Source organism: Mytilus edulis, chromosome 4 (assembly GCF_963676685.1).
Source record: "Mytilus edulis chromosome 4, xbMytEdul2.2, whole genome shotgun sequence".
NCBI classification, from domain to species: domain Eukaryota; kingdom Metazoa; phylum Mollusca; class Bivalvia; order Mytilida; family Mytilidae; genus Mytilus; species Mytilus edulis.
Window position 1 is genome coordinate 93,168,002 of NC_092347.1, and position 23,829 is coordinate 93,191,830.

General features: G+C 31.4%; 1 protein-coding gene across 2 annotated transcripts in view; it reads right to left on the minus strand.

The window, feature by feature from the left end:
* Positions 1 to 4,517: 4,517 nt before the first annotated feature.
* Positions 4,518 to 23,829, minus strand: part of LOC139521075 (uncharacterized) — a 49,418-nt gene continuing 30,106 nt past the window's right edge. For both annotated transcript variants that reach the window (XM_071314333.1, XM_071314332.1), the window contains exons 2-4: positions 20,947 to 21,016; positions 15,291 to 15,394; positions 4,518 to 6,388 (exon numbers count right to left, since the gene is read on the minus strand). In XM_071314333.1, coding sequence (XP_071170434.1) covers positions 5,995 to 6,388; positions 15,291 to 15,394; positions 20,947 to 20,970 — 522 coding nt within the window. In that variant the 5' untranslated portion in view covers positions 20,971 to 21,016 and the 3' untranslated portion in view covers positions 4,518 to 5,994. The remainder of the gene's footprint in view (positions 6,389 to 15,290; positions 15,395 to 20,946; positions 21,017 to 23,829) is intronic.

Here is a 23,829-nt window from a genome sequence, read left to right on the forward strand (position 1 = left end):
GCAGTAAAAACATAACGACCTGTTTATTTCAATTTAAACGGAATGAGGCTAAAAAAGAATTCAATTTGAATTTTTTTTCCGAACTGATTAAATCCAAATGTAAAGTATGTCATCAAATTTAAGCTCAAAATGTTTAAGTAGTTTTATTAAATGTTTGATATTATTTTTGCGACAGTTCTCCAAAATTCACAAAAGTAAAACAGAGGAATAACACTTTTGAGAATCTAGAAATAAAGTGCACCAGAACATTTAAAACAAAATCTGTTATATGGCACTTTTTTTGGATTGTTTTTGGGTTTATATAAATATTCATTTCAAAGGTTTATTCCTGCAAAATATTGCATTTCTAGATACTATTTGAACTTAAATGTCAAATTCATTACTGTTATATTGATTTTAGTATGTATTATCACGCATGAGTTACCATCAAATATAAACCAAAATGTTAAATGGAACAACCTTTACTACTACTTCCTGTTTGGCTTTTCTTGTACACAAAATGTACCTTTGAAGGATGTCAGGTTGACCTTTCCTCATTTTATATTGCTAATATTTTATTTAAATGTTAAAAAGGAAATGATCATGCCGGAGATGAATTGTAACTAGCACTATTCTTTCTCTCTTTGGTGTGTCATTCTTGAAAAAAGTCTCAATAACCTTAGGTTTCCAACTAAAACAATTTATCAGAAACAATATAGCTTATAAATACAAATAGTCTTAACTCAGAAACAATTACATGCTGGATGGTCGTATTCCAAAGGCTATACATTTGTTATTTTATAAGACATTAAGACAAACGGGGTACCCTATTAAAGGATAGGTTGCCAAGAAGAATAGTAAAACAACCTTTGTTTCTTAATAACCAAGGTAAAACCACCTATATAAAAAAGAAGATGTGGTATGATTGCCAATGGGATATTTGTTTTTTAATAACCATACTAGATAGAAATCTGTTTTTTAATAACCATACCTGATAGAAAATTGAAAGACCCCATCACCATTCTTATTTCAAAATTGGCTTTGTTAGCTTTTAAAAGAGAGAGAAACCAAAAATTTTATCATTTTCTCTTTGGTTCGTTCCATGTTATTGTGATCCCTCTATTAAAGTTGCGCTGTATCGCCTTGAAAATTTAGGAAGCATACATTAGGTCGATTCTTCCTTTGTCAACATCAACCGCAACAAAAAAAAAAACAATACATCGAAATCTAGATACACATCAACAACAGACAAACGTCCACACAGTTTTCCAAACTCAAAATCATCAAGGAATTACAAATTCAAATTTGATTCTTATATTTCTTTTGATATCTGCTGTTGACGCCATCTTCATATTTGGGCAGAAGTATAACGATTAATTACTAAAGGCAATCTGTGACACACTTCTTAACTTGGAATCTTTCCAAGACTGCTTTTAACTTGATCAAACTTCATGTTTTAGCGGTATACTGATTTATATTTTAGACCGTGATACATGGGTTATTCATTAGTTGTAATTTGAATTTGAACGAACTTTCATGAACAGTTCTTATGCTATGTGCCGATCTAAAGAGCTAAATCTTTCCAACTTCCTTTTACATGATGATAGGATAAATATTAAAAAGATGATAAGTTAGTTTGCCAATGAGACAACTATCCATCAAAGTCTTAATGACGTGGATGTTTGCTCATATAGACCCATTTTGATTTAAAAGACATTGTCCAATGATATGGGAGGATTGAGCGTTTACATTTTCTAGCATCTTGATAACACGTCTAACTCTTCAACATTATGTGTGTGCTTATCTTAATCCAATAGCACGTGATTCAGTGGTTGTAGTGTGTTGCTGTATATTATATTTGGTTTTGTTTATAATTGTTTTGTACATAAATCTGACCGTTGGTTTTCCCATTTGAATTATGATTTGGAGACCTTTTGTATCATACTATATGGTATGTGTTTTGCTCATTATTAAAGGCAGCACGTTGGCATAAAGTTGCTAAATTCTATATCATTTGGTCTTTAAAAGAGAGTTGACTCATTAAGAATCATAACCACATCATCCTAATTTTACATAAACCTGGTAGCAATATTTGTGTATCAGTACAAAGCCAGAAGGATGTAATCCAGGGGTCAGTACAAAGCCAGAAATATGTAATCCAGGGGTTATCGTTGTCAGGACAAAGCCAGAAGGATGTAATCCAGGGTTTATCGTTGTCAGGACAAAGCCAGAAGGATGTAATCCAGGGGTTATCGTTGTCAGGACAAAGCCAGAAGGATGTAATCCAGGAGTCATCGTTGTCAGGACAAAGCCAGAAGGATGTAATCCAGGTGTCATCGTTGTCAGGACAAAGCCAGAAGGATGTAATCCAGGAGTCATCGTTGTCAGGACAAAACCAGAAGGATGTAATCCAGGGGTTAGTACAAAGCCAGAAGGATGTAATCCAGGGGTCATCGTTGGTTGCTGTCTCACCAAGAATGGCTGTTCATTTATTATTATTATGTTATAAATCGGGCAGTAGAATGAAATTCAAAACAGTGTGGCTGTGGCCATTGATTGACACATTAAATTCATCCATTGACTGGGACAATTTAGGTGAACGTTTGTATGTAACGACCACTGCTCACTATGTACTTTTTAAAGACACTTAAACTATGGGGTCACCAAAGGTTCTCAACACCTTAATAAAGTAATTCGAAAAATTAATCAGAAATAACACGATGTTCTGATTGATATCAATTATATAAATCAAAACAAAGGTTATTCCTGATTAATTTTTCGAATTATTTCATAATTAAAGGCGTTAAGAAACCTTTGCTGACCCGACAGTTTAAATGTCTATCGTAGGTACGTCGTGAACAGTGGTCGTTACAGACAAATGTTCACGTAAATTGTCCCAGTCAACGGATGAATTTAATGTGTCAATCAATGGCCACAGCCACACTGTTTTGAATTTCATTCTAAGTATTCTTTTTTTTATTTCTTCCACATTTTGTGTTCTGGTGTGTTTTACAGATTACTATACGGTACAAAAAACTGCCTACACGGCTTCAATAAGTGCAGTCAACCAAATGAATACTATTGCTGTTAAAAGCTTAGCGTTGATTCCACTTTAATCTACATTTCTGCAAAGGTACAAACAGTTCATGATACGTAAACCTAACCCAAAGTTCAGTATAAAACATTATTGTCTTTGAAATCTATAATGTCATTGTATACACAGATATTTAACAATGAAATACCCTTCCAAAGAGAAACCAACATTACTATCATGAAGATAATGAACAGTAGAACGAACAGTTATTCCTAATGTCATTCATTTTGACATGACACCACTTTTGGTATTTAGCTGATTTTTTTCTCCGAAAGACCCAAGATCCATCTCCATCGGAACTACTAGGCCCTCTTGGCCATTCTAGCTCCGCCTATTTTGCGGGAATTTGTATGCTTTTGAGTAATGGTGGAAAACTTACGTACAAGTGTCTAATATTATATCAAAGTCAAAAACAGCTTCGTTTGTTTGAACTTGCCCTAAGTCAGGAACCTGATGTTCAGTATTTGTCGGTTGTTAATGTGGTTTATAAGTGCCTTACGTTTCTCGTTTTTTTTATTTAGATTAGACCGTTAGTTCCCCATTTGAATAGTTTTACACTAATCATTTTTTGGGCCTTTATAGCTTACTGTTCGGTGTGAGCCTAAGCTTCGTGTTGAAGACCGTACTTTGATCTATAATGATTTTTCTTTTACAAATTGTGACTTGGACGAAGAGTTGACTCATTGGCACTCGTATCACATCTTCTAATATGTACTAAATTTATTAATACGAGTAAGTTCAGCAACTTGTTTATTAGAAAAATCGTTATCAAAGATAAAAAGATGACGTCGTGTATATACATTTGTATCTACAGATATAATTTACAATTTATATAGAAAGAGAAGATGTGGTATGATTGTCAATGGATCAAATAATACAGAAATAAACAACTATATGTCACTGTACGGCCTTTAACAATGATCAAAACCCATACCACTGTAATACATTATTAACTTATGTTGTGTAATGTGAAGCTTTAACATGTGCAATACATTTCTTTACCGAAGCACTGACTACAGAACTGTTGATACCCGCAGAATAACTAGTTTGCAAAATGTGACGGTACATCATAGTTTATGTCCCGTAATTACCACTGTACAACGTGACGGTTATGTTGTCCATTACTGATCCAAATAAGTACACCACTTGTCTAGCTAATGACCGGCATAGTATATCAACCAGATGGCTCAGGGTAGGCACTGTATATTTAAAATACGACTATGCCAACCAGTTAATAAAACAAGGTTGTACACTCCAATGGTATTCCGTTGTTTCTCTTAACTTCTTCGAGGAGAACTATTTATCAAAGTAGATATAGGAAGATGTGGTGTGAGTGCCAATGAGACAACTCTCCATACAAATAACAATTTAAAAAGTAAACCATTATAGGTTAAAGTACGGCCTTCAACACGTTTGTATCTACGATGCAGAATAATAGTCCCCAAACAAGAAAATGCGATTTATTTAAGATTAACAAAGATGTACAGCAACAGATAATTCATATTTGTATTGGAAGCATACTATTATAATTTCGTTAATTAAAAGTTAGAATCTAAATGTACATAGATGAATAAGAGTTTATTCAAGTGTAACCTGTATTTAGGTAAAAACTTTGTCCTGCAAAGATATATAGTTTAAAATTCATAAAGCTGTTCTATGGGTGTTGGCACGTGCCATTTTCTTTTATTCAATGAGTAACTAGATTGTTATTAAAAACTTGTCTCAATATTTGAAATCCTTGAGCATTAAAAATAATTTTCCTTTTGTTTAATGAAGGTCGTTGGCCTAAGAGATGATCAATAATAAACAGTGCTTTTTGTTTTTTTTTCTTGTTTGCTTTTTTCATGACGTCTGTATTAAATATTGATGATTTTTAAATTAAAATAGTGTAAATTGGTAAGCTGATAAGTAAGAGATTAAATAAATAAAATAATACAATTTGTCCGAAATAAAAACTTCCACTTATTAAAAAAAAAAAAATGCTTGTTGAAACAAAACTAACTACTCATACAGTATCAAGTTATTTTAGCACATCAGTCTTTTCAAGTTTGCCGTATCTCATTTCCAAAGCACATTCGGGAATTTTTCTTTTCAATGGTACCAATTTGCAGACACGATTGGTCAAGTTTTCAAAATAAGGTCATACATGTTTCGTTTTCAAAATTGAAGGTCTATCAAGTAATACAAAGAATTAATTCAAACTAAAAAAGTTAAACTTTAAATTTTTTCTGAATACATAGGAAGGAACTTGTTTATGTGTATAGAAAAGCTTTTACTTGAGATTATTCAATTGCTTTATTTCTCAACTCAACAAAGAGTCAATTAAAAGTATTTTTCTATGTAATGGTTGCTTTTGATGCTAAACTAGAAATTCGAATTGGGGGGAGTAGAGAGAATTGCAGACTGTTTCGCAATTACAACATTGCGATGTTTAGAGTAAAAAATACGTAAATTGAAGTAAAAGTGAAACAATAGCAAATTAAATAATGGTTAACCGACTCTCTGATTAAGATGTTCTGTGGCGTTTTCTATAGAAAGTTATCCAATATTTGAGCACAGGAAATGTCATACTAACAGTTATCAACCACATATAATAATTCAATAGACTAATGTATTCTAAAATTCAATATAATAAGAATCAAAAACTGAATGATTATGAAAGGAAAAGTCCATCATCTATATATTTCGTATTTGAAACTCATTTGTTCATTCCCGCTGTTATTTTTTAATTTCATTGACTACCCCCGCCTTCGAAAGTATAGTTTTTGTATTTTTTCAATCTGCATATTTCTGTCTTCTAAATATATACCTTACTATTTTAGCCTCAACAGAAAACAATAAAATTAATTTCTTTTGGAAGAATAATCATATTTTTTCTTATTCCCGTTGAACAGATTGAAACAGAAAGGACACTACAACCGCTAGTTTCCGGACATTTGTATAATTTGTGCCGGAGACAAATGTTCCTCTACTTTACATGTACATCCCGATTTTACCCGCATATAATCAACTCTAAAAGGTTCAGTCACATTAAAATCTTTCACAATGGCGTACATGTATGTGTAGTTCTGTACACACTTTGATATATAGAGAGGGTCTATAAAACGACAAGGCCTGTCAGCCACTGCTGGATGACAAATCGTTTCGTAAAATCTTTGAACAGCATTAACATCCCTATAAAGTTCTAGCAATTTTCCTTCTCTGGATAACCCGCCACGAGGTGCTATCCTTCGCTTCACAGTTGGACAACAAGGTGACAAATGTGTATGCGTTTCTAAAGAATCATAAGCTCGTTTTTCTATATCTTCAAATTGTCTGAAAAGATAAAAAGATTAAAATTAAAAACTAGAAAAGTAATAATGTAAAACTAACGTTGTTATGTTGATTTCCTTGAGGTCTAAGAGAAATTAGAAATTAAAGCATACCCATTGTTGACGTTATTTTTTTTTTTTTTTTTAGATAGAAACAGTTTAAAGATACGAATAGTACATTTGTTATGCTTTTCTGGGTTTGCAAACTAATTTCACTTCAAGGAAAGTAATAGTCTTGTCTTTCCGCCTACATAGTTGAACTATTGCAAAAGACAATTTAGCTTAGTTATCAATACCAAGATGTTCCAACTTAAATATGCATAGCCAATATATGCCCTCAATTTTAGAATTCATACATTTTTTCATTATATTAATAAGGTTTGTGGCTTGAATTCATAAAACCGAAAGAGCACAATTATAAATATTTTCCACAATACATGTAGTCATTTAAATGAAATATTTAACGTAAAAAGTAAAATATCAAGAATACCTTACTCTGAGGAATATTATATTCGGAAAGTCTCTTATCAAACGGCTAAAACAGAACCTCGAACACATCAGATTGAGACAAATGGAAAACACCAGTCATATTCCTGACTTGGTACAGGCATTTCTTTATATAGAAAATGGTGGATTAAACCTGGTTTTATAGCTAGCGAAACCTCTAACATTGACAGTCGTATACAGTTCTATTCTAATTTTCTTAAATATAGGGATAAAGTCCACCTTAACGGACTTTTACAAATTCCAACGATACTAGTCACTATAATTCTGTTTATACCATGACATTTTAATATCTCTTGGTTTAATTTAGTACAGAGCGACTTTCCATTCCTGTTGTAGATTTTCATCTCCTTAATATTACCATGATTAAGTTCCATTAGCGCCATTTCCATGTTTCTTTGAAATTCGTGCGTTTTCAGTGACAATTATATTACGATAAACGGTAAATTTAAATTGCTTATTTTTTACTAAAGTTGTTCTGATGTCATTGATTTCAAACGATGTCAATAAAGAGTATATTCAAATGTAACACAACGGTTGTGTTTTGCATTAATTCTAACGTTTCGTTTGACTATTCAAGTAAGATCAATTAGAGAAAAATATATGATGGTCAACAGCGTATTTGAGATTTTCTCCTTTAAGTATATGAAGCCATAAGATAAAGATGGTAACACGTGTTTCGTCCGCTTACTTCAGACCTTTTTGTTTTGCATTGTTTTAATCTAAGTTTTTCCCTTCTACTTAGACTGTCAATCGTCCATTTTTATAACTGAATTATAGTTATAAATCATATAAATAAACTCAATTCGCAATTATATAGTTTATTAATTGGGTGTTTATACATGTACTGTGTAGTTAAATGTATTCTAAAAACTTAATCCATAATGCACGTCGAACAAAAAGTTGCTTTGTTGTTCTGTTAACAATTGCTGCTTATTAACTATAATTACATTTTGTTAGGGTCTTTTGACTTGTATTAATCATCATATATACATATTGAGTATCATATAAAATGCGTCATTAAGTGCGAATCAGATAATAATGTACGACCTGTATTTCCCTATTATAATGAAGCGTGTACAGTCGATTGTATGTTAGGCTATATAACTTGTAGATCTAAGGATCAAACAGACATGACAAATTCCCTTATGTCCTCCAACGCAAAATATAAATCTCGTTCAAAGCCATTTCGTCAACACAAAATGATGACTTTATTTCAATGCATTGAGTCAACTTTAACTTGATTCTAAATATAATAAATGAAAGAGAGAAAAACATTATTACAGGACATAGAAATCAAATGATATGAAACATTATTACAGGACATAGAAATCAAATGATATGAAACATTACTACATCATTTCGTGGAAAGCATTGTCTACGTATCGTGCAAAAACATAAAATCTAACCACAACGCACCTGAGAGATATGTTAGACAAACATTCAAATAAGTAGGTGCATTTTGTAAATTAGTTTGTTTTCCCTCTTATTTGTATCGTGTAATTTCCTAATTTGATTTCTAAAAGTATCTAGCTTAGAATATTAGAAATAGTTAAAACACATCTATGAATATCTGTATATATAAATAAAATTAAATTTCAAAATGCTCGTAAAGTCCTTAATTCTCTACATTTTTCTCGAACCGGTTTCACATCTTTGTGATAATCATGGATGAATGCAACTAACGGTAACGTAACGTCACGATAATATATATATATATGGTAAAAACTAATACCAGTTAGTATTTGTAATGGTACAAGTAAAAAGGAATCGACGTAGCATACAAAAGTCTATGTAATAAAGCAAAAAAATGTACAAATTAATGAATTTATATAAATACATACATCGTCAGGTATAGTGGTCACAGAAAGGAATCGAAGTTAGATATTTTCTTTGAGAATTTACATCAGCAACAAAGATTAGAAAAATCATCAAAAAGTAAAATAACAAGAATACCGAACTCCGATCAAAGATACCAGGCTTATAACTTGGTACGACAAACAAAAGTTTCCATTTCATAAGACGCATCAATGGTGCTCGAATAGATAATTCAAAATCAAACACGAAGCTGAAGAACATAGCAAGTAAAACATTATGAAGCAATTTCTGACTGCAAATACTTGATGTTTCGAAAAACGATTTTGTACAGAAAATGATCATGTCGATTATATGTCATGTCAACACATAGTGCTGACTACTGGATTGGTAAATCCTTAAGAATGAAACGTTTACAAATAATGTCGTTGACCCAGTGGTTGTAAACACCAACCATAGATAACAACATTGCTAGCCAGAAATCGGAAACGACATTAACACTTTTATAGTTTTCTGTTCCAAACTTTTAGTCTCGAACGAACCTATTTGAGAAAATTTTTGCCAACCCTGAATTTTATCGAAATACAACAAAATAATTATTTTGTAAACAATAGAGAAACAAGGCTTTTATTGTTTTTTGTACAATGTGCTCCCTGTTGAAAGTTCTTTTAAGTAACTAAAGATGTCATTCATAACTGCAAGATAAATAAAGGCAACAGTAGTATACCGCTGTTCAAAACTCGTAAATCTATGGACAAAAAACTAAATTGGGGTAACAAACTAAAACTGAGGGAAACGCATTAAATATAAGAGGAGAACAACGAGACAACATTAAAATGTAACAAACACAGAAACGGACTAAGCATTATACAAAATCCGTTAAGAATAATAAATATAACATCAAAACCAAATACATGAATTTGGGATAGAAAAGTACCGTGACACGTCTTATAGTAATGTGAATTCACACTCAAATATAAGAGAAAACAAACGGCACAACGGAAACACAACGTTAAAATGTTACACACACAGAAACGAACTATAATGTAACAATGACCATTTTCCTGAATTGGTACAGGACATTTTTAAAGATAAAAATGGTGCGTTGAACCTGGTTTTGTGGCATGCCAAACCTCGCACTTTAATGGCAATGTTAAATATAACATTGAAATGACAACATAATATTACAGGACTACAATACAAATAAATAGGAGAACGTATTAGACAAAGAAACTCATGATTAATAGATAACAAAAGGCTTAAGGTTTAAAATTCAATACGCCAAAAACGCGCCTCGTCCACACAAGACTCACCAGTGACGCCCAGATATAAAAGATCGAAAGATAAAAAAAGTACAAAGTTGTACACTGAAGATCAAAAGTTGAAAAAGGATGTGTCAAATACGGCTAAGTTTTTATGCTTGGGATAAGAACATCCTTATTATTTAGAACAATTTATGCTATGCAAACAGTAAATTTTATCAAATGAATATAAAAGATATACATAATGAAACTGAAGTATTAACTAATTACAGAAAAGAAAACCCGAATACATAATGCAAAGACCAACACAGAAAAATAGACATACCCGACTTAGTCCAGGCCTCAACGCAAAAAAACATAAAAATGACGTCACATACGAATGGTGAAAAGGCATAAAAATTACGTCACATGAATTTCTGAAACATCACAAAAATGACGTCACATTTGAAAAACTATATCTCAAAAGTAAGATAGAATTAGGATTGATTTAAGATATATGTCAAGTTTGTTTTGAATCCAACTTCAAACGTAAATCATCGTAGATTACGTTGAACAAAATCAAATCTAATAAATGAAGGCCGTGATTAATTTTCTTTACCATAACACATGAATATAATAGAAAAGACGTCAACAAATTTGACAAAATCCGACGAGAACCACAAATACAACATCAAACTAAACACACGAATTTGGGATAGACAAGTACCGTAACACGTCTTATAGTTATGCGAATTCACACTCAGCAAAGCAGTCACAATCGGGAATAAGTCACGTTCGGTAATTAAAAGATAAGACGACGTAATGACAAACCACAATCTACCATGTGGTAAAAATGTCCTTAGCTAGTTTGGTCAAAGACACATCGCATGGATCAACTAATTCGTGATGGTGTCCATTAAATTTACGGAGTGTCAATTTTAATATGTTCTCCTCATAACTTTGTTAAAGCAGTTTCTGTGTCAAGATAAAACGGTACAATACTATTGATAATGCACATAAAAAAAACCCCCCAAAAAACACAGCATATAATCCAATGGTTTTGTTTCATTTAAGGTGGTACCTAACACTACAGGGAGATAACTCTGTAAAGTCAGTTAAACGTTTTAATTACGTTGTGTTGTAAAAGAAATATTAAGCTTCTCAATGATCAAAATTGGTGTTTGTCAAACTGCTATATAACCAGTGTAATTTTTCTGACATAACGCTTGGTTCAAAATTTTTGAAGTTTTTATATTTTTATTAAAGGGTCAAAGTGTAAATACTTTGACCAAATTTTATGAAAATTAAACGAGCCAAATTAATTTTAGTGAAAGTGTTGGGTACCACCTTAAAGGCATTTTGTTTTAAATATTTGATTCTAACAAATACAAAAAATACAGACTTTTCTTTCATTTTGTTTACTACCACTTATCAGAGGTGATTTTTATATTGTGTTTTGGGATGTTGAGTATATAAGTCTGTTTTAATGTTTTCAAAATTTAATCTCCAATATTGAATGAAAGAAATTCTCTAAAACCTTTTTCAACATTATGTAAATATTATTTGGTCGTCATCAGGGCAAGTGGAACATTTAAAACTAACGGTTTTCATGACATAATAAATTGTATTCGATTCCCTAGTTAGTGCAAATGCAACAGATTGTAGAAAAGTAAAAGAACGTGGTATTTATACTTTATGTGTTATTCTTTTGTGTCTGAAGACTTTTTCTAATTGATTTAGTTTACTGTGTTAGATTAAAATAAAGAGAGTATTAAGCCTACATTTTTTAAATGTCTCCGACGAAAAATTTAAAACAATGTCCACATGTAAATGGCAAACATCTATCGCAATTTTATTTCTGAAGTGAGATAATGTTAAACAACCTGTTAAGCGTGGCTTTGTTGGCGTCACAAAATACCATGAGGAAAAAGATAGACTTAAGATACCAAAGGGACATTCAAACTTATTTTTGGAAAAAACAAACTGACAATGTCACCACAAAAAACGAAAAACTATCTATCTTTATGAATCTGATGAATGCTAAAGATATTTCATTGGTATTGTTCAGGAGCTGGTTAGACGATTACTGAATATCTGCTGATTATCTTCAAAACTATTCCATTTAAACAGAAGGAACCATATTTCAATTGATTCTGAATCGTACATTCATCTTTGTTTAATGGAATGTTTTAAAAGTATTAAGAAATAAACGCTTCAAGTCTTTTCCCTTTTTTTTTGCCATGAAGTTGTTAGTTATTTTTCGATATATGAGATGTCTCTTTGGTATCTGTTGCCTCTCTGTTGATTTAATAACTTATACATGAGTACATTTGATAGTTTGTATTATTTTTTAACCTCATAGTTCCAATTTTAAATTGTTCATGTCCAAATTGGTTAATTTTCTCAGTTCCGAGCTGGAACTACAAAATGTCATTTAGGAACGCGGAAATATTACTTGGACTTAGGTATGTTAACTTAGGGATGTGATAAGTGTCAACGTGGTAAAAACAAACGTAATGCTTGAAGATTGTACCGTAAAATGTTAACTTGGAATTGATAATAGTCAACTTGGAATGGAAATTATTCAACTTGGAATTGATATTATTTAACTTCGAATGGACAATAGTCAACTTAAAACTGAGAAATGTCAACATGTTGGTGAGAAATTCGAAACTAAAAAAATGTTTAAATGAAACTGACAGTTCCAAACTAGAATGTTTCTACTAGTTTCTTACAAACGACATGTCAATGACTTATATTGTTTAAGATTCCGTAAACAAGGAAAGGCGATTGAATGGTTCATAACTTGTATATAATCTACTTCCCTGTTGAAAGTTCAAATAGGAAATCAAGAATAAGATTTTTATTTGTCCCATCCCCGTACTTTTTCCTTTCAGGAAGTTATTTGAACTTTTGATTCTTTATGCCTCCTCCGAGTTCCGTACATCTATTATCATCTTCTTCATATGTAACTGATTGAATTAAAAGCATTTTTTTTTTTTGAAATGTTTAGTATTTTTTACATGGTTTGAAATACACACAAGGAAATCTTACATGATACAATAAAAAATTCCCACTATATTAAGTCCTAGGTTGTAAGACTATTTTTAAATGTTTATTTTTTTACATGGTTTGAAATACGTATAAGCAATTCTTACATGATACAATAAAAAATTCCCACTATATTAAGTCTGTAAGAAGGATAGGTACTTAATATTGAATCGATGCCTTCTTTTACTTTATAACACTATTATTCAAATGATTGGATTCCTGTTTGTTTCCTACGGTTTTGGCATGGCTTGAACGTTTATGTAATGATAGAGTTAAAATAGAATTGTTTAGTACGCACTTAAGACAAAAATGATAATCTGATTGAATTAAATAACAATAAATTTCCCTTCATCATTGCTATATCCAACAATGGGATTAACATTAATAACTTTCATAACATGATATTTGTCAACTCAATATGTGTACATCTTATCTTGAAATGGTCGTTCTTTTATACGTTAATTGTAATCGCGATTATTTTCGATTTTTTTTAGTTTATAAATATTTTATCTGTATTTGATACTCCCTAATTTTGAAGAAAGGGTTGTAGGGTTTAAGTAATATAAACAGTTTACCAAACTTTGAATTTTTGAAATATTAAGGCTGTTCTACCTCATCAATAGATTACCTTGGACGTATTTCGAAAACTTTTAGGAATTTTTGGAAGTCAATGCTCTTCAACTTTGGTCTTTTTATCTTTTTTTGATCGAGCGTCACTGATAAGTCTTTTGTAGTCGAAACGCGCGATTGGCACAAATACACAATTTCAATCCTGGTATCTATGATGAGTTTAATTATTGTCATCGAAAATCATGCCATAACTCTTTCCTTTTATACTATATGTAAATTAAGATGGTTCCTTTCTGTCAATAAATATCACAAAGTGAATTGTTTGAAAGAATGAAGTATCTGGTAAGAGAAAAATCTTCCATGCTAAAATTTATACGTTAAGCTAGGAATAGAGAACATTTTGAAACACAATGAACACAAAAGTTGATGATATATTGAAATGTTAAGTTGAAAGGAGGAAAATGAAAAATTTTGTTTTCACGTGCCCATTATCATCTTCATTTTGCATTTTTGAATGATAAATATGTGTGTAAACATGAGAAAAATTCTTTAAAAAACCAAGACTTATAATATTTAATGTCAGACGGCTTCACACGACTCATTAGTGACACTCGAATAAAACTGGAAATAAATAAACGTAACTGACGGAAAGGATACTAAAACCATATAGAAAAAGCAGCTTTTTCTATCTTTTAAAGTGAATATGTGCTAGCTTTGGATCTGTAAATAAGATAGAATTACTGTTTGAGGTAAAGGCATGATGTTTTCGTGGCAATTTTCTTTGTCCTTGACCACATCTTTATTTTATGAATGATTTCAGCTTAACAAAATATAATGAATCATATTTTTTTGTAATTATGTTATTTTTTCATTCCAAAGACTGCGGGGAAGAAGATAATGTTTAAAACCAGCCTTTTCCATTGACATTTCGGAGTAGTTCCACAGAGAACAGAATGAAATTATCAATGATATTAGCTCCCAACTTTCAAACTCATTACAGATAAATATATAAAAAATAATTACAAATATCAGCAAGATACATAACCATAAAAGACTTATGAAAAATTATGATACTACAAATGCTATTATTAAAGTGTGGGAGATAAAGTTAGGAAATCTTGCTAGTTGGTAATGTTTAAAATTACATTGGGCCGCAAATAGAAGTGCATATTTGAAATAAAGAATTTTTTTTTATATTTTCTCCAGTTAATTTTTGATGAACTCCTTTAAAGCTGAGAAATACTGCAAACGACTACTTCATTGTACTAATCAGAACTGAAATATTTGTCATATACATAAATAAAGGCAACAGTAGTATACCGATGTTCAAACTCATAAATTCATAAAACAACATATAAAAATTGAGTTGTGGAAACTTCATTTTTTAAGCAAATGAATGGATGACTCGACGCTTTATCAATTTAAGATGCTCTTTTAAAATAATAATAAAAAAAAGACCTAGGAAAGTTACACAAAAATTTGCGAAAAATTAAAACTTCATTTAGAATCTTCGCGAGTAAACTGTAATATAATCCATAAGTAGACGAACAACAAAGGCAACACTTTATAAATCACACACACAGCACACCTTGTTTCAAGATTAAAGCATTTGCATTTTGTACGCTAAACATTACAAGGAGGGAATACGATATATACATGATATATTGGTATTACAAATCCATTTGTAAAAAATACGATACACGCAGTTGTAATTAAAATACATACCTTTCTTCCCAAAGTATTGCTCGTAATAAGTTATTGTGTCTATCAATGTCTGTTCTTGAATCTATTCTTGCACGACTCATAAGGGGGGATGTCAAAAGAATAATCTACAATCAATATAGAAATATTTGAAATTCATTATATATTTTGGAAAGAAAAACAAACTAAATAACAAGGGACTCTTCATTTGCATTTATATGAATGAAATGCTAAACTAATTTCACGCTAAGATTTGAAATGATCTTGCAATATTGATATAAAAAAGAAGATGTGGTATGATTGCCAATGAGACAACTGTCCACAAGAGACCAACATGACACAGACATTAACAACTATAGGTCACCTATATATATATTGATGTCTATATATAAGGCAACATTATTTTAAGCGATCGTGTGTATTGCGCAATGACGGTTTGTTATTTAACAGACAGCCTTCAATATTTATACATGTCAGTTGGGTAGGCAATGAGCCTTGAATATAATGGTATAATAGACATTGACTGTGGTAAACAAAAACAAAATAGGAGGATTTAGAAACATCTTGGATTTTGCCTTTGTGGAAATATTTATTATTTGATGCATTGTTTCAATCAAGGACATTAATGTAACTCCGTCAAATAAAAAAAAAATATTTGAACTTATTCATACCAATGACCTCTGTTAATTGTTAAAACCCTTTTTTGGTGTGAATTTATATCCACATTTGTTAGCCTTTAATTGTATTGTTGTAAAACCCATTGCTACAAAAGATGAAAAAAGCCACATAAAGTGAATTGAATTGCCGTCATTCGTCTGTGATTTAAATTATTTGTAATTGATAATTAAACTGAGGGAGTTATTGAATCACTAAGTGAAATCCTATAGTGTCTGCTGTTTAAGAATGCTCAAAGAGGAACATGGATGTTATTCAACACTAATTAAACAATAAAACAAAATAAAGAAAAAATATCTATGGATTCAGTTTCTAGAGAAAGAGTTTATAAGTCACAACAAAACAAAATTGAAATATATGTCAACACAACTAAACAATTTAACGTGAGACATATTATTGGATTGAAAACGACACATTGACAGTTATGTTACAGAAACATTTACCATGTCATTGTCTGTCTATCAGTAGAAAACACTTACATGGATGTAGAATTTAAGACTCTACTTTTGTTATTTGGTATATACTGTATAGAGGTATCTTGTATTATTCGCCAAAAATTAAATTATCCTTGTCGCATTATAATGAAAGTGATCAATGCTCTCATTCTGAACATTTCAACTTTAAGATATGATCTTTTAACAATAAACCAGAGCTTAACAAAACCAGACTTACATTGTCCATTCCTAAAAAAAAACCCATTTTTGACAAAAAAGTTGGAAGATAAAAAATCAAAGGTTACATCTCACTACCAACCTTAATGGTTCTATATCAGTTAACTTTCTTTATTTTATTCGACCGAATTCTAAAAATTAAGCTTGTTTGTTTTCACTTGCATGTAAACTCTAGCGGTCGGTGCTAAATTGAATACAGTCAATAGACTAGTTGTATATACGTTAACAATTTTCTACAATTCAATATGAAAGGAACTTTTAACTTGTCTGAATACTCCTTGGCCACATCCGAATTTTAATCGTCCAAATATGTAATGCCCAGAACAAGTCTGAACTGGACATGACGTATTTTTGATGAATTTTAGATCATATCTACTTAATACAGCCAAAACGGTCATTCATCAAAATTCGGATTATAGTTGAGAACAAACTTTCATAATTATATTTCCCTGAATGATTGAGTACAAGCCGACCCGTACAAACAGTGGTCTGTTTAGGCTTTATAAGGACTCATGCATTGAAATGATTTTTGATTCGATATTAAATGCCTATATGTATAAAAATATAAATATGTGGTATATGTGCCAAAGATACAACTCTCTTCAACATTCCAAATGACATAGAAATGATCAATTATAAATCAAGGTTCGACCTTCAACAATGAACTAATTCATACCAAATACTCAGCTATAAAATTTCCCGAAATGACAAATATGAAACAATTCGAAATAGTTAACTAACGGCCTGATTTATGTACAAAATAAATAGCAAAGAAAAAATATGATATAAATAACAAAATTACAGGCAAACAGAATATTGCGGGGTTGAACTAGTTTGAAGGCACAAACCCTCTCCTAACCTGTAATATTGGTTTAACAGTCCTGCATAAGAACAAAGTATATTAATCAGTTGAAAAAGCTTAACTCATCAGATCGATACAAAACAGAAAAACATGTTTAAAAAAAAAAACCAAACACAGACCGGACGTGGCTATATGCATGTTCAGTGTATATTTACTTGTTTGTGTTAATATGTCTTTTGATTGAGTTAAGCCATTTCAACTGGTATTTAAAAGTGTGTCTTTCTATGTTGTGATATCACACTATTGTTTCAGGTAAACGTGGGAATGTTGGTACACTAAAACCCGTTGTATTTATTTGCACCTGTCCTGTGTCAGGAACCTGATGTTGAGTGGCTATCGTTTGCTGATTTGGTTCATAAGTATTTACCGTTTTCTCGTTTATTGTATAGATAAGACCGTTGGTTTCCCGTTAGAATGGTTTTACACTAGTCATGTTGGGGCACTTTATAGCTTGCTGTTCGGTGTGCGCCAAGACTCCGGTTTGAAGACCGTACTGTGATCTAAACTGGTTTACTTTTAGAAATTTTGACTTGAATGGAGAGTTGTCTCATTGGCACTTATTACGCATTTTCCTATATCTATGTTTTACGACAACAGAAACTTACCTTGTCGAAACACGTTGTTTCGCTTTTTGTGCGAGTCCTTCAGTTTGAATTAGAAATTCTTACTTGATTTATGAGTTTAAGCATGTAATTGGAAAAATGTCCTTAGCAAGGCATGAATAATAACAGTTGTATTTTGTTGATTGATAACATTTAATTTTGATCTTTTTTACCCTGACATTCTATAATTTTTTCATACTTTTTTGTCAATGTTCAAGTCCAATTTATGTTTTAAGAAGACACAAATGGAGTGTACAAACATGAACAGTGATAATCTCAAGAACTCAAACGGTTTATACACGATTTTGATTCGCAAAGATGATAGTCTGTGATCATCTGACTTTAGCAGTAGGAACATCAAAGTTTATTACAAACATCTAAACATCAGGATAGCTTAGATAAATAAAGTCAATGCCCTTTATTTCCACTGATAAATTTAAAAATATTGTTTTACCTTTAATGGTACATAAACAAAACCAGATGGCTTTTTCTAAAAAGAATGCGATATTGCGTCTTTGCTTATTCTGGATTTTACCTTGTACAACAGTATAACAAAAACGAATCTCAGATTTCATTTTAAAAAGAATCATGTAACAAATAATGTGTTGAAATAATTTAATTTTCAAATTGAAAATCTATATTGAATTATATTAGAAAACTGTGTTGAAATAAATTGATTTTAAAAATGAAGCCTTGAAAATTCCAATCCAAAAATAACTGATTGTATTCTATAATATTATAAGCAAAAATAAAGAAAAAATCAATGACATGTTTTTAGAAAACAATTATTTTGGGAAAGTTTAAAGTCTTTCTTTTAAAGAGAGAACACACACAAATAGTTATCAACAGTACCAGGATTATAATTTTATACGCCAGACGCGCGTTTCTTCTACATAAGACTCATCAGTGAGGCTCAGATCAAAATAAGGAACATGATCTTTCATGCATGCGAAGCTGTTTCATTACTGCTACAGGTTAGAGCGTGTTAAGAGTCAGCAAAAAGTAAAATCACAAAAATACTGAACTTCGAGGAACTTTCAAAACGGAAAGTCCCTAATCACATGGCAAAATCAAATGTTAAAACTCATCAAACGAAGGGACAACAACTGTCATATTCCGGACTTGGTACAGGCATTTTAAAATGAAGAAGATGGTGGATTGAACCTAGTCTTAAAGCGCCTAACCTCTCACTTGTACGACAGTCGCATCAAAGTGGTTTTCATTTGTAACTTACTTGGTTGTTTTCAGTACAAATAAAGACATCAGTTGTTTTCAATGTTTTACATTTTTTTCACGCCATGCCGTTTATAGCTGACTATCAATACACCTTTTTGCTCATAGTTGAAGGCCAAACAGAACCCTATACATGTAGTTGTTAACACTTTCGTGCTTTGGTCTTATTTTGATAGTCGTATGCTAGGCAATACAAATATCACATGTCTTTATTTTTTATTTACAACTGTCTTGTATCTGGCATCGTGTATCCGTATAGGGATTGATTACTAGCACTATGTCGTCTAGATATTTGATAGTAGATATCGTTCTCATTCAATATCCTGTGTCCTCATTCATATAACTATTTTATATTATACGTCACGCTGGGTGACATGACGAAGAAAAAAGAGGATTGGATTGTCGCTACGACAATTAGGACATATCCGTGGTCAACTTACACTTCTTATACATAACGGTCATCCAAAAAATGATTGCTTTATCAAAAGGATTCCTTCAACCTCGAGCACTATAAATAAATCATGACAGCATGCAATGGAATATCGTAGGTATACGATCTATATACAGGCGCTTCTTGATAGTTGCTGAATTTAATTTGAAAGTTCATAATAGGAAAACATCTATATTCGACATCGTGATATTTCATGTTGACAGTTTATTAATACACCCAACCGTACCGACCAAAATATATAATTGTTTACGAAATCATGTAATAATGCATTAGCAAAAGTCTATGATCCGTTGAAAGCAGGAAGTATTGACGCCACAGATACAGAACCACATGATTGCGCAATCATATAACAATATCATATGCTCTTTTAAATTTTCAACGTGTGGTGACAACATGGTACAATTTGTACTTGAAATAACAGATGTCAAATAGGCAATACAGTCTGTTTCGGATGTTTCTAAAAATTGTGTTTACTACGATTGAACAATATTCGTCGTCATCTGTAGAACAGAATGAACGTAAATTAATTTTAACCAACTCGTGATCAGTACGTTCATAAAGGCAACAGTAGTATACCGGAGTTCAATAGAGACGTTACTTTCGACGCTTGGAACCGTCGATTTGATAGCTTTCGTGTAAGCAGATACCATCGTGCAAGGTAATCATGATCGGAAATATAAGCTCCTGAATATCACAGCATCTGGGAGATATGTTAAAAAATCAAAGGATACGAAATTTCCCTCCATGAGACAAAATCTGTATATGCATAGCAAAAACATAAAAGACAAAAAAAAAAAAAAAAAAAAAAAAATAACCCACAAGAAAAATAGGAAACTCAATATACTCGATTTGCTAGTAAGTTCCTTCGTAGAAAGGAAAAGTTCACAATTGAAAGACTAAAACTATCTGTTGTCGTAGAGTTTTGATCTAAACGGACCATCGTTGTCATTTTATCACACTATGATAAAGGGGTTATGTTAGATTTTGAGTGATTATATGTTCTTTGGTTATAGAGAGTACTTCCAAACTAGTTTACAGTTCGTGTTTAATTACTGTTGTAAATAAAATATAATAGCAGGGATACTTAGTGCAATGCTGTACACTTAGTAAATTTTTAACAGCAATAGAATGCAATAAAGTATATAAGTCACGTAAAAAAAAGAAGAAAAAAAAAGAAGAAACTTACCCATACAAATGTGAGTATGTGCATAGTTCAATCATTGGCGATGTTAAGGAATGTCCTATCTTCTAGAAACCTGAAAAAAAGGATGCAAAATATCACATTTAGGTATAAAACGATAATTCGAATTATGCGAGTACTCCCATGTACATTATAATAAAGTGTCATTGAATAAACCAAAGTTTATCTCAAATATCAACAATTTAAAAATATGCTGATATTCGAGTATAATGCGGGGGTCACACATTATCGATTAGGGTTTCTGTATAGGTTTAGATAACGCTACAACAATCTGGAGTTTTCTATAAATGTCGTAACGCAGTGTATGGTCTAGATTTGTCGGAGAGGTCAGTAAACCACTTAAAAATTGAGGTGTGTCTCGTACGTAACATTAGGGAGGCTTTCGTCAATCGTGACTGTACTATGTCGATTCACTGTCTGATATCTATCTAACTTTATTTAATTTTGAGAATCAGGAGGCTGTCGGGATATATTTGGTCATTTTTATTTTGAAAAAGATACGAATCAAATCAGAACCAGAGTAAGAATGGAATAATCATAACCTTTCTGAACAATATCTGATGGTTTTTATGATTATATAAAGGTTTAACAAATTTCCAGTCACAAATCACAAAATCTTGATCCGATTTTTCACAAATTGTTAACTTAAATGTTCAAATCATTGACGGTTGTAAAATGACACATGCTTGACCCATATGTCTTAATTTGAAATTGCATGTAGTGTAACAGCTTCAATATCTTCCATGCATATAACCTAATTACATATGAGACATGCATTGTTCAGATGCGCATCCAATGTGAGACAATGTGTCCCGACAGGGTACATTACATAGATATAGAGAAATATATTGGTACCGTCAATATTTTCAATTTACTGAAAATCGAAGTAATGAGACATAATTTTTTTCTTTTTAAACGTCTAATCAAATTACATGGATTGTAAGTTTTCATATTGAAGGTCAGTGGTTCTCTCAGGGCCTTGCGGTTTCCTCCATCATAAACATGGACACCACAAAATATTTTAAAGTGCTAAAAGTGGCATTAAACACTAACCAATCCATAAATTATGAATGTTATTCATTTCATAAAATAAAGGGTATCTATATAATGTCTGTTTACTATTTACTTATATTCTCTCAATTTTTGTCCCAGTACATGCACTTTTTCGAAATAAAACAGTTAAGGATTGATTTTACCAAACTCACCAGCAGAACGTGAAATGCTAAAGGCTGCCCATTGACAAATTATCAACAGTATGTATGTGGTGTCAGTGGTATGAGAAAATTTGATTATAAAGAAAATATCTCGAAATGGTTAATAAAATAATCAAGAATTCAAATGTGGAAAACTAATTAAGGAGTGACCATGCACATACATGCTCATATTGTCACTTAGCGCATGGTATATTTTTCTTGGTCGATTTCAATATGTTTCGATATTAAAAGTTTTGAATTATTGTTCTATGTATATTGTGTATTGTAATGTTGATAAAGTAGAAATTACAATTAAAAGAACTTTCCATTTAGGTCTTCATCCCAATCCTAATAAATTTAAAAATCTATACACCCAGATAGCCGAACATACGCCCATTTTTCTGTAAGGGTTAACCTGTCTAGGTGATCTGACTTCTATTCAATCTTTTGCACATAAAACAATACATGACAGAAATAAACTGTAATAATGGTTACGTAATCATCAAAGATATCATACAAACAAGCAAATACAGCACTTGAGTAGTCAAAAATGAAATTGAGTTTTTTTTAATTCTTTTCGTTTAAAATAGTAACGCATTTAATGAGATACTATGAACTCTAAAATTGATAAAATAAAATAAACAAATGAATAAAGATCTTGTAAGGAACAAGAAAATTATGATTTTGATATACCTTTGTGCATGCGAAAAGCCGTATATTTGAAAATATTTTTTCCAATTTGTTTTCATCTCAATGTAGCTTCATAAAATATATCAAGATTACATACCGGTTTTACAGGCCGGAGATTCAATTTCTAAGAACATGTGTTCTTACTTTCTTTTCGCGTAACACAATTGAAAAACAAGTGATTGTAACCAGCATAATAATATTATTTACATTATGCATGTAATTGAAGCTTAACTAGAATGAAATTCAAAACAGTGTGGCTGTGGCCATTGATTGACACATTAAATTCATCCATTGACTGGGAAAATTTACATGAACGTTTGTCTGTAACGACCACTGTTCACGACGTACCAACTATAGACATTTAAACTGTGGGGTCACCAAAGGTTTCTTAACGCCTTTAATTATAAAATAATTCGAAAAATTAATCAGGAATAACCTTTATGTTTTGATTTATATAATTGATATAAATCAAAACATCGTGTTATTTCTGATTAATTTTTCGAATTCTTTTATTAAGGTGTTGAGAACCTTTAGTGACCCCATAGTTTAAGTTTCTTTAAAAAGTACATAGTGAGCAGTGGTCGTTACATACAAACGTTCACCTAAATTGTCCTAGTCAATGGATGAATTTTAATGTGTCAAGCAATGGCCACAGCCACACTGTTTTGAATTTCATTCTATCTTATTTCTTTTATAGTTGCATTTTAACTCCTTTTCAACAAGAATTGGAGCATATGTGAATCTCATTGTAATGCCAGTTTTCCGATGAAAAGACACCCGTTCGATCGATTTTTCCAATTAAATTTAAAGTGTGTTGACTTGTACATAAAGTCATCATAGATACTAGGATTGCAATTTTATAATTGCACCAGATACGCGTTTTGTCTTTAAATTACTCATCAGTGACGCTCGAATGAAAAATAAGGTACGAAGTTAAAGAGCAGCGAGGACGAACAATTCCTCCATGATTTTCTAAATACAGCTA